The 15,765-nt window shown below is 43.5% G+C and overlaps 1 protein-coding gene across 2 annotated transcripts in view; it reads left to right on the plus strand.

The window, feature by feature from the left end:
- The window catches only part of traf3ip2l (TRAF3 interacting protein 2-like), a 59,369-nt gene that overhangs the window by 16,092 nt on the left and 27,512 nt on the right, over positions 1-15,765 (plus strand). The window contains exon 1 of one of the 2 annotated variants that reach the window (XM_080203583.1): positions 10,539-10,617. The exons of the other annotated variant lie outside the window; for it this stretch is intronic. Within the exon in view, the coding sequence (XP_080059709.1) occupies positions 10,580-10,617 (38 nt within the window). The 5' untranslated portion in view covers positions 10,539-10,579. Of the gene's footprint in view, positions 1-10,538; positions 10,618-15,765 lie in introns of those variants that run through there. 2 annotated transcript variants of the gene reach the window in all.

The following is a 15,765-nucleotide window of genomic DNA, read 5'->3' on the forward strand; positions in this document are numbered from 1 at the left end:
ATGTATGCTGATTTTAACTATAAGTAATTTTCATTGCAGAGAGTGACTTGGTGACATTGAGACTCAAATTCAAAGATTAATCTGTATTTTTTATAGCACAATATTTCATAGAATTCCTACAATGCAGGAGGTGGCCATTCAGCCCATCAAGCCTGCACTGACAACAATCCCACCCACATCCTATCCCGTAACCCCACGTATTTACCCTGCTAATCCCCCTGACTAAGGGGCCAAGATGTGAGATGCTGCCATTGGACTGGGATGAGTTTGGGTTCACAAACAGGGCATATATAGACACAAACTCAATTACAAGATAATGGGAATTCACATTCCAACCATTATCTCGTAATTAAGTTTGTGTCTATATATGCCCTGCTCGTGAACTCAACTCCCACTCACCTGATGAAGGAGCAGCTTGTGTCACCAAATAAACCTGTTGGACTTTAACCTGGCATTGTGAGACTTCTTACTGTAACTAAGGGGCAATTTAGCATGGCCAGCCAACCTAACCCGCACATCTTTGGAGTGTTCGTTACCAGATTTGAAATTAGTTGAGAACAGTAGAAGAAGAATGCAGAATACCTTTGCAGTTTTGAAAGGGCTTGGACTAATTAAAACAAATGGGTTTGCTGTCATCCATTACAATAGGAGTAATGGGTATATCATTGAAATTCATGATGTAGAGATGCTGGCGTTGGACTGGGGTAACACAGTAAGAAGTCTCACAACACCAGATTAGAGTCCAACCAGTTTATTTGATAGTGATCTCACAAGCTTTCGGAAATGGTGTTATTTTGTCAGGAGTGTGGAAGGTACACACCTTCCACGCACCTGACGAAGGAACACCGTTTCCGAAAGCTTGTGAGATTACTATCAAATAAACTAAAGTTCTGTAAACATTGAAAATGTTTTATATTTGCTTACCAGGAAGAATATCACTGGAATTTTCCATGTTTAATTAAAAGCTTTAACACAAACAAGGCAAAATGAGCATTTGTGATCCGCCCATCATTAACCATTGTACATGAGTAGCCATAGATATCTCTCCCTTGTTCACCACAAATCTGGAAGCTGTTTTCTTTCCCCCCTCCATTCAGCTTTCAGTGTTGTCCACCCATCCAGTCATTCGCTGATTTGGCCCGTTCTTTGCCAACTTGCCCTTTCCAGTGACTATTCTTTCTCAATTTCTGCTTCACTTCAGTGAAAAACCCATGGACTGCTTCGACTCAAGTGGGCTGCTTTGTCCTGAATGGTGTCAAGCTTTTTGAGTGTTGTTGGAGCTGCAGCTATCCAGGCAAATGGGGAGTATTCCATCACAGACCTGACTTGTGCCTTGTAGATGGTGGATAGACTGTGGGGAGTTAGGGTAGTGAGTTACTCGACGCAGTATTCCTAGCCTCTGACCTGCTATTGTAGCCACTGTGTTTATGTGGTGAGTCCAGTTGAGTTTTTGGTCAATGGTAACCCCAAGGATGTTGACAGTGGGGGGATTCAGTGATGGTTACACCATTGAATGTCAAGGGGAGGCAGTTAGTGTCTCTGGTGAGTGGAAAGCGGAAGCAAATAAAATCTTAATAATCCTTTAGCTTCTTGTTGTTACCGCAGTTGGAAAATGGAAGAAATGTTATGCATTTAAATCCATTTGGGATTGCTTTGAAAGTAGTCGATTCTTTTACAAACTCACATTGGCACCCAAAAGATTCCAATTCGAAGAAGGATGGGCTTCATCTTTGAGCTAGTGTTGAATAGATTTTGTATTTACATCACACCATATTAATTTGTCCAGCAGTCTTGAAAATCTATTTTTATTTCCATTATTATGAAACTCACTGATGTTTAATGTGAGAATACCCCAAATCTCAGAAGGGAAATTTGGAATGCCAGCGCTTAACTATTTTTGCGATTTGGAAAAAAAATATTGAAAAGAGATAAGGTTAGGGGAGAAGAAAAACCAGAGGGCATGGGTTAAGGGTGAAAGGAGAAAAGTTTAAAGGGAATATTAGGGGGGGGCTTCTTCACACGGAGAGTGGTTGGAGTGTGGAATGAGCTGCCGGATAAAGTGGTAAATGCAGGGTCACTTTTAACATTTAAGAAAAACTTGGACGGGTTCATGGATGAGAGGGGTGTGGAGGGATATGGTTCAAGTGCAGGTCAGAAAATGAGTCGACACAGACAAGAAGGGCCAAAAGGCCTGTTTCTGAGCCGTAGTTTTCTATGGTTCTATGAAACCCGGCAAGGAAAGGAGTCAGACTTGTTGTAAATTATTCAAATAACAAAATGTTTAATTAACTTTAAAACATACAACAAGAAATGCAACAGTAAAGAACAACATTTACAATTTAACTACAATAATGGTTACCCAGGCAACATACTTAAATTCACCCCCCACTCCATCCAAATCGATCTAGAATCATGGAATCCCTACAGTGCAGGAGGAGGCCATTGATTCTGCACCGACAACAATCCCACCCAGGCGTTGTCCCCTTTAACTCCACATATTACCCAGCTAATCATCCTGACACTAAGGGACAATTTAGCATGGCCAACCAACCTATCCCACTCATCTTTGGAATGTGGGAGGAAACCGGAGCAGCCAGAGAAATGCACACACAAATGGGGAGAACATGCAAGCTCCACACAAATAGTGACCCGAGGCTGGAATTGAACCCGGGTCCCTGGCACTGTGAGGCAGCAGTGCTAACCATTGTGCCACTGTGCCACCCCACTTTCCTAAACTCCAAGAATACAGCTTCTCCAAAACAGCATCCCATAGGTTTTAACACGGAGCTAAGACCAGCAAATAATTACTGCACAGGACCTGCAGGTTTGCTTTCTTATAGTTCGGAGACGAACTTGAGGTGTCACGCAGGCAGATTTCTTCTGCTTTCTTTTCTGCAACCAGCTTGATTCTCTGAGAGAGCTGTGCTTTGCAACTGGGCTTGAATATGATCTGTGAGACTGTTAGTCTCAACTTTGTTTAACAATTTGTGTTTCATCATGCTCCGAAGCATTTTATGTCCTCAGTGCAACTGAATCCTTATCAGTTCTATTTTTAACCAATTCTTTACTTTTCACTTTATTTCAACTTTCCAATACCGTATTGTGTTAAAATGAAACAAGTGGGGTGTAAAGGCTAAATAGATTTTAGTTTAAATTATCTTATCTATGGCATATCTCTGAGTCTAAAACATAGCCAATTTTTAAAGCGACGACTTCTAAATGCCACAGGAGATTCTTATTGCATTCAATCCACAGGGTTTTTTAAATTCTCCTTTTCTTCAGAATCTCCTTTGCTGCAACAGCATTAATTATGGCAATTGTGGTCTCTCTCTTTTTCTCCTATCCCCCAGTACACTCTCCAATTCTCATGTTATTTTCTTTTAAAGATTCTGAAGCTATCAGTGGTTTAGAACACATCAAGATCTAGATGTTTGCTTTGCTTTGATCTTGTTTTTAATGTTGTTGGACCTCAATTTTGGTTCTGAAAGAAACACCATAAATTAGATAAATATCAGAACACATTTTGCACTGCAAAATCTATGCACTGGAGCATTAGGAAACAAAAAACACCAAATAGGCTGTTGAGTATGCCAAGAGTTGCTTTCAGAAATCCATGCTGACATTGGAGATATGCTACAAACCGCCATAAAAAGGAAGATCGTTTTGCGTTATGAAGAAATAGGAAGGACAGATGAGGAAATATTTGACGGAGCTGGTAGATATATTTCATGACTGTCCTTCGAAACAGTGTGTCAAGGAAGACCTAAGAACCAATGTTTATTGTGAACTAGTTTTTGTAATGTTCCTTCAAAACCACACAAAAAAGGAAATTTAGTTATAGTACAGCAGCTGCTGCACAGTGAAGTTAAGATAGAAATTAGAACTAGCAAACACCCAAACAGGAGCATGTTTTTAAAAGGCAAAATCGCAGGAAATAACATATCCAAATATATTTGGGGCATTGTTTAATATTTCAGCAGAAGACAAGTTTGGTACTTCAGAAAGAAACCCGTTGTTGAGGTCAAGCATAACAGCAAACCATTCGTACCATCCCTCTAGTGCAGAAAGTGGCCAATTGGCCCATCAAACTTGCACCGACTCACTGACCCAACATCTTACCCTGCCCTATCCCTGTAACCCCACACACTTCTTTGGACACTAAGGGGCAATTTACCATGACCAATCCACCCAACTGGCACATCTTTGAAGTCTGGGAGGAAACCAGAGCACTTGGAAGAAACCCATGCAGACATAGAGAGAATGTGCAGATGCCACACAGACAATGCCAGAATCGAACCTGTGTCCCTAGTGGTGTGAGGCAGCAGAGCTAACCACTGTGCCATCTTTCAGGACCACAGTAGCAAGAGGTGACCAAAGGTGAAGCCTATAAAAGCTGCACATGAGCTTGAAGCTGACGGAGTTGCTAAAAGAGTAAATATTCTGAATTACTACTTGTCCAGACATGTGCAACATGCCATCTTTAACAAAAATATCCCAAGCAAAGCCATTGCCTTCCTGGACAGGATAATTGGATTTTAAGTAAATTCCCTGGGGTTGTGATATTTAATTCCATGCAGATAGAGATTAGGAAGAGATGTGTAAAGCACTGATAATTACAAGGGTGTCATTTGACACTGACAAAGTATCATACTATCAGTAAAGAGGCTAATGTGCCTTTGTTCAAAAGATGTGACGTAACCCACACAGCCACAATAGCCTTGTTTCTGTACTAAATATGCAATGGAATGGATTTTCAAGTTCATTTGAGGAGTAGGTGTACATAATAGCACATGGATTCAGAAGATGCTAGTTCTAACCTGCCTTGCCCGGTTCAGCCTTTGATAGCCCACTTGGACTTGGAAAGCACGACAATGTTTTGCGCGTCAATATTGGAAAGCTTTTAACCAAGTTCATAGCCTTTCGTGTGGGATCTAAGCTGTGGAGATGCGGAGTAAACCTCAGAATGGATAAGAAACTGGTGGAAGGGAATCATAGGATCTCTACAGTGCATAAGGAGGTCACTCAGCCTAGCGCATCTGTACCAACTCAATGGTTAGCACTGCTGCCTCAAGCACCACAGATTGGGTTTGATTCCCGGCTTGGGTCACTGTCTGTGTGGAGTCTGCGGGTCCCCCGTGGCAACATGGGTCACCTCCAGGTGCTCCAGTTTCCTCTCTCAGTCTGAAAGACGTGCTGGTTAAGTGGATTGGCCATGCTAAATTCTCCCTCAGTGTACCCAAACAGGCACCAGAGTATGGCAACTAGGGGATTTTCACAGTGACTTAATTGCAGTGTTAATGTAAGCCTACTCATGACTAATAAATAAACTTTAACTTAAACTCAGAATCTTACCCATGCCCACACTCCCAACCCCATCCAATCCCTGTAACCTCTAATCCACCTTACCTACACAGCCTAGGACACTAAGGGACAATTTAGCATGGCCGATCGATCAGCCTAACCTGCACTTCTTTGGACTGGGGTAGTTGGGGGGAGGAACCAGAGCACTCGGAGGAAACCCACGCAGACATGGAGAGAATATGTAAACTCCACACAGGCACTGACCTGAGGCCGGAATTGAACCCGGGTTCCAGGTGCTGTATGGGAAACAACAAGAAGGTTGTGGGTGGGGTCGGTGAAAAGAAACCAAAGCGTTACTGATTTAAGTTTGCAGGAATAACATGGATACAAGTGGTAATGTTTGTACATGATAACCAAATGTTATGGAAATAGAGGAGATAACACAGGAAATGCAGAAGTTGGGCAAGTCTGCAGAACAATGGGCAGATGAAATTTGAAACAACCAAGCATTAACTGCTGCATTTAAAAATAAAACAAGAGAAAAGATATGCAATATGAAAGGTGTTCAATCATCTTTGAACAGTGGAGGAGTGGTGGGGGGGGTGGAAACCGGCGGCACTATAGCACAGTGATTAGTACTGCTGCTTCACAGCGCCAGGGACCTGGGTTCGATTCCTGACTTGGGCCACTGTCCGTGTGGAGTTTGCACGTTCTCCCCATGTCTGTGTGGGTTTCCTCTGGGAGCTCAGGTTTCCTCCCACATTCTGAAAGACGTACTGGTTAGGGGCGTTGACCAGAACAGGCGCCGGACTGTGGCGACAAGGAGAATTTCACAGTAACTTCATTGCACTGTTAATGTAACTTGTGACTAATAAGTAAAGTTTTTAATTTAATCATAGAACCCCTACAGTGCAGGAGGAGGCCATTCGGCCCATCAAGTCTGCATTGACAACAATCCAACCCAGGCCCTATCCCTGTACCCCCACGTATTTACCCCGGAAATCCCTCTAACCTATGCATCCCAGGACACTAAGAGGCAATTTAACAAAATAGCAAAGGTGAAGTAGAAAGAGATGAAAGGGTCTTCATACATTTGGTATTTCCAACCAAGATGTGGAGTTGCCAGCATTAGACTGGGGTAGGCACAGTAAGTAGTCTCACAACACTAGGTGACTCACCTGATGAAGGGGCAACGCTCCTAAAGGTCATGCTACCAAATAAATCTGTTAGACTTTAACCTGGTGTTGTGAGACTACTTACTATTTCTAACCAGTGCAGAGCATACAAAAAGTGATGTTGAACTATAAAACCAAAATGGTGGAAATGTATGTCAGAGGAATGATCAAAGTTTGCAGTGCCTGATCCACTCTGGACTGAATTGAACAGAAATCTCCCAAGAAATGGGGGATTTTAGAGTGCTACAGACACACCATGCAGGAGTAATAATGGTGGTCTCCAGTGTTGGGAACGAGTTATGAGAAAAAGATCGAAGGAACTTGGCTTGGAAAGAAGATCGCTGAGGGATGATCCTGTGCAGGTAGATAAGATTGCTCTGGGAAAAAAGTAACTCTGAATATTTCCTTAAACTGCAGGAGTACATATAGGGACATGGTTTCAAACTGGAGAATGGTACTTTTAGGAGTGATAACAGGAACATAGTTGGGGCTAAACCACCTGGAATCATTTAAAGTAGAAGTTTATTTATTAGTCAGAAGTAAGGCTTATATTAACACCGCAATGAAGTTACTGTGAAATTCCCCCAGTCGCCACATGCTGGCACCTGTTTGGGTCAATGCTCCTAACCAGCACGTCTTTCAGATGGTGGGAGGAAACCGGAGCACCCAGAGGAAAGCCACGCAGACGCAAGGAGAACATGCAAACTCCACACAGACAGTGACCTGAGCCAGGAATCGAACTTGGATCCCTGGCGCTGTGAGGCAGCAGTGCTAACCACTGTGCCACAGTTGCCCCATTTAAAACGTATTTGAATGTCACAATGTTATAACATTAGGCGATGCTCGGGGCTAATTAATCAAAATGGATTGAATGACCTTACTCATTGGGTAATATTTTGTATTAATTCCAGAAACAACAGTTGTTATGTCTAAAGAGAATTTGTTTATTTCTAAATGTAGCTATTCATCTGTTGATTTTTTTTTGTTTGATGTCTTAAAGATATAACCAAGTCTTTTTCTGGTGTTGTAGTGGGAATAGAGCCAACTCCACTCTCTGAGTCACACACACACACATACACGCATCCTTTCTCTCTTTCACCTCCGCTCCCCAAACACTGACACAACACACACAATCTTGCTCAACATTATTAATGTTACCTTCTCCTTAGCTTTGAGAAGTGAACCTTTTGGCGTTTTGGGGATAATCTTACCGAAAGGTTCAAAGTGCTGAACGAGTGTAAAAATGGAAAGTTTCAGATCCATTTTTTGGTGAGACCACAAATGAAATCTTATGGCGCTTAGTGCAAAGCAAAATGATGTTCAATCTGATTTCTGCCGGTCGAGGGAGTGGACAGTGTCTATTCTCACTGGAAAGTCGGCTGGTCACACTGGAGAGCACTGTTGTGCATGCGCAGATCTCTGTTCTGTGCAACAGAACAGAGAGGTCTGTCAGTCATTTGTTAACCACCAGCACCACCACTCCCCCCTCCCCTCACGATCGCCACCCTGGCCAATTGCCAATTGCAGGGTGTGCAGCTCCCTGCTGCTCATCTTCATAAGAACATAAGAACATAAGAACATAAGAAATAGGAGCAGGAGTAGGCCATCTGGCCCTTCGAGCCTGCCCCGCCATTCAATAAGATCATGGCTGATCTGTCGTGGCTCAGTTCCACTTTCCCGCCCTCTCCCCATAACCCTTAATCCCCTCTCTTATCAAAAACCCATCAACCCGCTTCTTAAAAATATTTAGCGAGGCAGCCTCCACCACTTCAACGGGCAGAGAATTCCAGAGATTCACCACCCTTTGAGTGAAGAAGTTCCTCCTCAACTCCGTTCTGAACCGCCCCCCCTTATGCCCTGCCCCATCTTGGCCCCGCCTCTTCCCTTAGGCCATATACCCATCATGGACCAGCTCCTTAGCACTGCCCGGTGCACAGTGCCAGGGTGCCCAGTGAGCAGTACCAGGCTGGCATTGCTGAAAGGGCACTGTCTGCCTGTGCCCCCAACCACTCATGGGGCCTCAAAGGCCTCCAGTCCTACCAGCGAGGCCGTCATGTCTGATTCCCATTGCTGGGGACCATACGTGATCCTTGCTGGCGAGAGCCTTCACCGACAAGTGGTAAGGCAAGCGAGTAAGGACGATTCTGTCCTGGGCTCACGAATAATATTTAAATTCTGATTTAAATAATTTAAGCAGCCTTGCGCTGCCTTCGCAATGCTGGTACTATTGCAAGAGGCGAGAAACGGGGCGCAAAAATGTTTTTTTTGCCTTTCTCGCAATCTTACTGGCCAGTAAGATTGTCTCCGTGTAATCCTAGCAAGTTCATGCCACAGAAGGACACCATTTGACTCATTGTGTTGGTGCTGGCCAAAGAAATGAGCCACCCTGCCAAATCACACATTCTAGCATTTTGGACGGCAGTGCTGCACCAGATGTGCATGTCCATAAGCAGCTCGCCTCCAGTTTCTTACAGTAAAACACTCCACCCTGATTTTATCATCCATCTCCCTTTTGAAGATGTGTGTGATTCAGTGCCCTATTTTACCATTTTGATTCGAAGTGCTGGGCGGACTTGAAACTGGGAGAGTTTCAGATCTGACTTTTCGACCCGTTCTCAGGCGCCCCCATATATTCATGCAAAAATATCAGCAAGCCCAAATCACGCTGCACAAGCCCGTGGGCGGAGCTTAACGCACCCAAAATCCTGCAGCTCCGATCGGCGCCTCCAACTGCACATGTGCAGAAAAAGAATGATGGAATGCAGCTCCCCTATCACATCCCTCCTGGGCCGGGTAATGCCTCCCCCTTGGACCCCACAGACATTGCCCCACCCCCCACAACATTACTGACCCCCTTATCCCTCCACTACCCAGATCGATCGTGGGCCCCTCCCCCCCTTCCCCCTCACTGATCTCAGGCAGAGTGACAGCAGATCCCCCCCCCCTTCCCCCTCACTGATCTCAGGCAGAGTGACAGCAGATCCCCCCCCTTCCCCCTCACTGATCTCAGGCAGAGTGGCAGCAGATCCCCCCCCCCCCCCTTCCCCCTCACTGATCTCAGGCAGAGTGGTAGCGGGTCCCCCCCTTCCCCCTCACTGATCTCAGGCAGAGTGGCAGCAGATCCACCCCCCCCTTCCCCCTCACTGATCTCAGGCAGTGAACACAGTAAAAAGTCTGACAACACCAGGTTTTAGTCCAACCTATTTATTTGATAATATACTCGCAAGCTTTCGGGTTAGCCCCTTCGTCAGGTGAAGTGACAGCAGATCCCCCCCCCCTTCCCCCTCACTGATCTCAGGCAGAGTGACAGCAGGGCACTTACTTCCTCACTAACAGGAACGCCCAATTTGGAGTTTTGTAGGGCATGTCTGTTTCACACTGATTCTGGATGGGTGAATGCAGTGATAAAGAGGGAAGTGCCGGTAAGATTGGACATGTAGTCCATTAAGTCAAATTAAACGCATTTAAATGGATGTTAGGCCCATTTTGGCCGTGGTTCTGATCGCGGCCATTTTCGGACCTTTGTAAAGGGGAGTCTGGCGCAGAGGTGGGTGCAGATCACATTCCTCGCCTCATGCCCAACTTGACCAAGTTTTCACACCCGAAAACAGGCACAACGTGATGGTAAAATCGGGTCCTCAGTGTTTTAGCAGTTAAATATCTGAATATGGTGCCTCCGATCCGATGATATTTCCAATATCTATTTAGAGTTGCTTAATTAAAATGCTCTTGAGAGATATCATCAGGCCTTTATTGAAACAACAGGAAATATGTGTGAGTTAACTATGTGCACATGGTTCTTGGGCAATAGTATGTTTTAGTTTGAGGTCAGAGGTTAACTTTTAACAGAACCAATTGTTTGAATATTCTGTTTTGAGTTTCAAATGCTGACTAAGGAATTTCCAATACTTTGATATCAATGTTACTAACAGTGGAGTATTTGCAAGTGCACTGAACATATAGAACCTTCAGTTGAAAGGAGATTTATGTTTCTGGGGAGGGAAATGAGTGCGGTTGCATTTCCTGCCGGAAACTAAGGAGTGAATAACAACAAAATCTGACTTAGTTTCGTGTTCCCGAAAGTGACTTTGTGTTTTTCAGCGATGTTCACAACAGATAGTCGCAACAAGAAGATTAGCAGGTAAATTTGCCATAGATTGGAGAAAATAGATTTGAGTTATTTTTAAATATTGAAGGATCATACATTTGTTATATTTGTAGTTGTGGGGAAAGTGTAATGTTGGAACAAAATTAGGAATTGACCCTATTTCAGCATATGAGTGTGCATAGTTTTTCATTTTTGCTTTGGTTAGCATCTGTAATTTGCGCATTGTATCTTTTATGCCCCAAAATTCATGTTACCCTGGTTTCTGGCTCTTAAGGAGCGATTTGAAATCGGGACTAAGTACGTTGAACAAAAAAAGCTTCTTGACCCGTCAAGTATGCTTGTTTTGCAGTTCACGTGTAGCTATCTGGAACTCTTCTCACTGTACTCACACTCTCTTTCCTTCCCTGCTAATGAGTAATTTCTGCAAGATGTTGGGAATCTTAATGTAAGGAAAAGAATAGCCCATAATCTGAAACAAAAACAGAAAAATGCCAGAAAATCTCAGCAGGTCTGACAGCATCTGTGGAAAGAGAATAAAGCTAACATTTCGGGTCAGGATGACCCTTCATCAGACTCTTTGTGTTTGCTTTTGCATTCAACATATTCTGCTCTTTAATGGCGAAACTCGTCACCGGTTCAAATAATTTACATGAGTGATTCCTACCAGTTAGTTAAAGCAATTCCTGATTCCACAATGAGTATATGAATACCAGATAGTAACCGGATAGAAGTGATAAAACACCGATGTTGAAGTGCCGAGTCCACGTTACTCAGGAGTTGTGACTGCTTGTAATGTATCTTAATGCTGTAGTGCCACAGATGGTGTATTCTAGTGACACTTTTAAGCTGAAACAAACTGCGTTTTGGCTTTTTGTTTCGTAATATTGATAAACATATATTGTTGAGTTCAGAATCACAACCACACGCAAGATTAGAATTTTCAATTTCCAGACTATAAATTGGAGATATGTTCCCTGTCCAGAGCTTAATTCCAGAGATCTGGGATGTGAGCACAGCATTTTGTCTTGTTGGATTCTTTTAAGATTAAACAAAATTGAACTGCACAGGAATAATTTTAGATTCTTTATCTTTCTACGTGCAAGAATGTTTGAGTAACCTCACCCTATCCCTTGCTGGCCAGATGGTGCAAAGGGCCAGCTTTCCTTCCTGTTCAGTTTTAGTCTACATGCAGCATCTTCCCAGTCATAGAATCCCTACAGTGTAGAAGGAGGCCATTCGGCCCATCGAGTCTGCACCAACCACAATCCCACCCAGGCCCTATTCCCATAACCCCGTATATTTACCCTGCTAATCCCCCCCTGCCACTAGGGTCAATTTACCATGGCCAATCAACCTAAACTGCACATCTTTTGGACTGTGGGAGGAAACCCACGCAGACACGGGGAGAATGTGCAAACTTCACACAGTCAGTGACTCATGGCCGGAATTGAACCCGGGTCCCTGGCGTCGTGAGGCAGCAGTGCTAACCACTGTGCCGCCCATATAGCTTAGAACAGATACCGAGCAATGCAAGACTCAGACCTGTTCTGAGTAACTGTCACAACGTTCAATTGCACATAGATTGAGCAGTAGTAATTTTAAATTTAAATTTCCTTTAGAATCTCACTGAATTTCTCAAGTCCTTGCTCAGTGCTTAACTTGACTAATATCTTCTGCGATTTTGAATTGTTCATTCTTGCCAACCTATAAACCGAAGAAAAACTGACCATCAGCATCAACAAAGTCGACACTGCTTCACACCTTTAAAATATAGACATCATCCCGAGGGCAGGAGACATGTGAAATCAAGTAATTAGACTTTGACTTGGGTGGTAGGTGTTATTGCGGAAAATCAAAGCTCATGGTATAGGGAGTAAGATTTTAGCATGGACAGAAGATTGGCTGACTAACAGGAAATAGAGAGTATGCAGAAATGGGTCTTTCTCTAGTTGTCAAGATGTAACATGTTGTGTGCCACAGGGATCACTGCTGGGACCTCAACTGTTTACAATTGCCAAATTTGCTGAGAACACAGATAGTGAAGTTGTGAAGAGGACATAACGAGACTATAAAAAAGGTATGGATAAGTTTAAGTGAGTGGGCAAAAGACCTCACAACGAATGGAGTATAATGTCAGGAAAATATGAAATTTTCCATTTTGTCTGAAAGAGTAAAAAAGTCGAATATCTAAATGGTGGGAGATTGCAGAACTCTTGGGGTGTAGAGGGATCTGAAGTGCATGAGTCACAAAAGGCTAATGTTCAGGAACAGCTAATAATTAGGAAAGCCAATTGAATGTTATCATTAATTGAACACAGAAATAAGAAGATTATGTGGAGCAGCACAGTGGCACAGTGTTAGTACTGCTGCCTCAAAGCTCCAGGGACCTGGGTTCGATTCCCGGTTTGGGTCACTGTCTGTGTGGAGTCTGCACCTTCTCCTTGTGTCTGCTTGAGTTTGTTCCGGTTTCCTCCAACATGGGTTAGATGCATTGGCCATATTTTGCTTTATATCCTCGTCAGTTGCTCCTTTGCAAATTCTCTTGCAGTGATATCATGAAATTAAGGGCAGAATCAGGTTAACCTGCTCATATTGTTTGGTAGAAGGCCCATGGAAATAAATAGCCTTCATATAAACTTAGCAACTCACTGTTTAATTTTTGATCTTAATAAAACAAAAAGAAGGCCTTTGCGTCACACTGGATTTAATCTGTGGTGGGATCCAAGTAAATCTCCTTCTTACAACTATGAGTAAAACCAATGGCGTGACAAATGCCCATGTGCAAAGTTCAACGTTCCCACCAGTTGCGCAAGTATATTCTGCAGGGCTCTGACGAAGGGTCATCCAAACTCAGAAAGTTAGCTGGGATTTTCCAGCATCTTCTCTTTTTGTTTCAGGTTCTGGCATCCGGGCAGTAATTTGCTGTCGCATTCTGAGTGGGTTTCTCAATTGTGGTTGGAAGGATTCCTGGAAGCTTGAGCAGTGTTCTGATGATGATTAGTCACGTGGTGTCTGTAAACATTACTGCATTTGGCTTGTAAACAATATCTCTCCAGTGGTCGAGCCCTTTTGCTTGTGGTTTTGTGGTAGTGACTGTTATTGCAAGAGTTTCAGTAAGCTAGGAGACCATCCATAACCAGACATAGAGGAGAAACAGAGGGTTGAAGGAGGTATAATGGAAGATGAAAGGAAGATTGCATCCCTAATTGAAGTTGATTTGTCACTTTAAGCTGAATGTCTTACTAGGCCATTTTAGAGTCCAGTTTACATTACTATAGGACTGGAATTATGCATAAGCCAGATAAGGTAAGGATGTCAGATTTCCTTCCTGACATTGAAATATAGAAACATAGAAAATAGAAGCAGGAAGAGGCCTTTTTTGGCCTTTCAAACGTGCTCCACCATTCGTTTTGATTATGACTAATCATCAAATCATCCTGATCCCACCTTCCACCCCCGTATCCCTTGATCCCTTTAGCCCCAATTGCTATGAACAGTTTCTTGTTGAAATCGCACAATGTTTTGGCCTCACCTACTTTCTGTGGTACTGAATTCCACAGATTCACCACCCTCTGGGTGAAGACATTTCTCCTCACCTCAATCCTAAGAGGTTTACCTGTTATCCTCAAACTACGACCCCTAGTTCTGGACACACACACACACACACACACACACACACACACACACACACACACACACACACACACACACACACACACACACACAATGGGGAATATTCTCTCTGAATCTACTCTGCCCGATCATAGGTGACATTAGTGAGCCAGATAGGTTTTTATGACAATCCAGTAATTTCATGGCCACCATTACTCATTCCAAGTTTATTTAATTAACCAAGTTTCAGTGTCCCACCTGTGATTCAAAATGGAATTTGTTTAACTTTATTTATTAGTGTCAGTGTTACATTAACACTACAATGAAGTTACGGTGAAATTCCTCTAGTCGCCACAGTCAGGTACATTGAGGGAAAATTTAGCATGGCCAATGCTCCTAACCAGCACGCGTTTTGGAATTTCAACTTGTCTCTGGATTATTCATCCACACTTCTGAATAACTAGTCCCATAACATAATCCTCTCGCTACAAACAGTAATTCTGGTAACCCGTGAGATCTCTCTTAAAACCAACAGTAATGTCCTAAAGTCCTCCATGCAATTAATAATAGTTGTATAATTCATTGATATTCACCAAAGCTATAACTACCCTGCACATTACAAGATTGTTCTGTTCAAGATTGTGCCGTTCATGAGTGGCATGGTGGCACAGTGGTTAGCACTGCTGCCTCACAGCGTCAGGGGCCCAATTCCAGCTTTGGATCACTGTCTGTGTGGAGTTCGCACATTTTCTCCATGTCTGCGTGGATTTTCTCCGGGTGCTCCAATTTTCCCCCACAGTCCAAAGATGTGCATGCGTGGTTTGGCTATAGTAAATTGTCCCTTAGTGTCAGGGGGACTAGCTAGAGTAAATGCATGGGGTTATGGGAATAGGGTCTGGGTGGGATTGTGTTTGGTGCAATGCCCGAAGACATGGGCATTCACAGTAAGAAGTCTCACAACATCAGGTTAAAGTCCAACAGGTTTATTTGGTAGCACAAAGACACAAACCATGCAGACGCTATGACAATGGGTGAATGAACACTACTCGACAATCACCAGGCAAGAATGTTCTCTTCCTGTTGGGGAACACTTCAGCAGTCATGGGCATTCAGCCTCTGATCTTCGGTTAAGCATTCTCCAAGGCAGCCTTCACAACACCGAATCGCTGAGCAGAAACTGATAGCCAAGTTCAAAACACATGAGGATGGCCTCAACCGGGATCTTGGGGTCATGTCACACCATCTGTAACCCCACGACTTGCCTGGGCTTGCAAAATCTCACTGACTGTCCTGGCTGGAGACAATACATATCTCTTTAACCTATGCTTGGCCCTGTCTTCACTTACGTTGTCTGTACCTTTAAGACTTGATTACCTGTAAAGACTCGCATTCCAACCATTATTTTCTAAACTGAGTTTGTCTTTATGTGCCCTGTTTGTGAACACAACTCCTCACTCATTTGACGAAGGAGCTTGAGACTCCGAAAGCTCGTTCTGCCAAATAAACCTGTTGGACTTTAACCTTGTGTTGTGAGACTTCTTACTGAGTATTGCAGGCCATAAATATGAG

This window comes from Carcharhinus amblyrhynchos, chromosome 15 (genome assembly GCF_965287045.1).
Source record: "Carcharhinus amblyrhynchos chromosome 15, sCarAmb.v2.hapA, whole genome shotgun sequence".
NCBI lineage: Eukaryota > Metazoa > Chordata > Chondrichthyes > Carcharhiniformes > Carcharhinidae > Carcharhinus > Carcharhinus amblyrhynchos.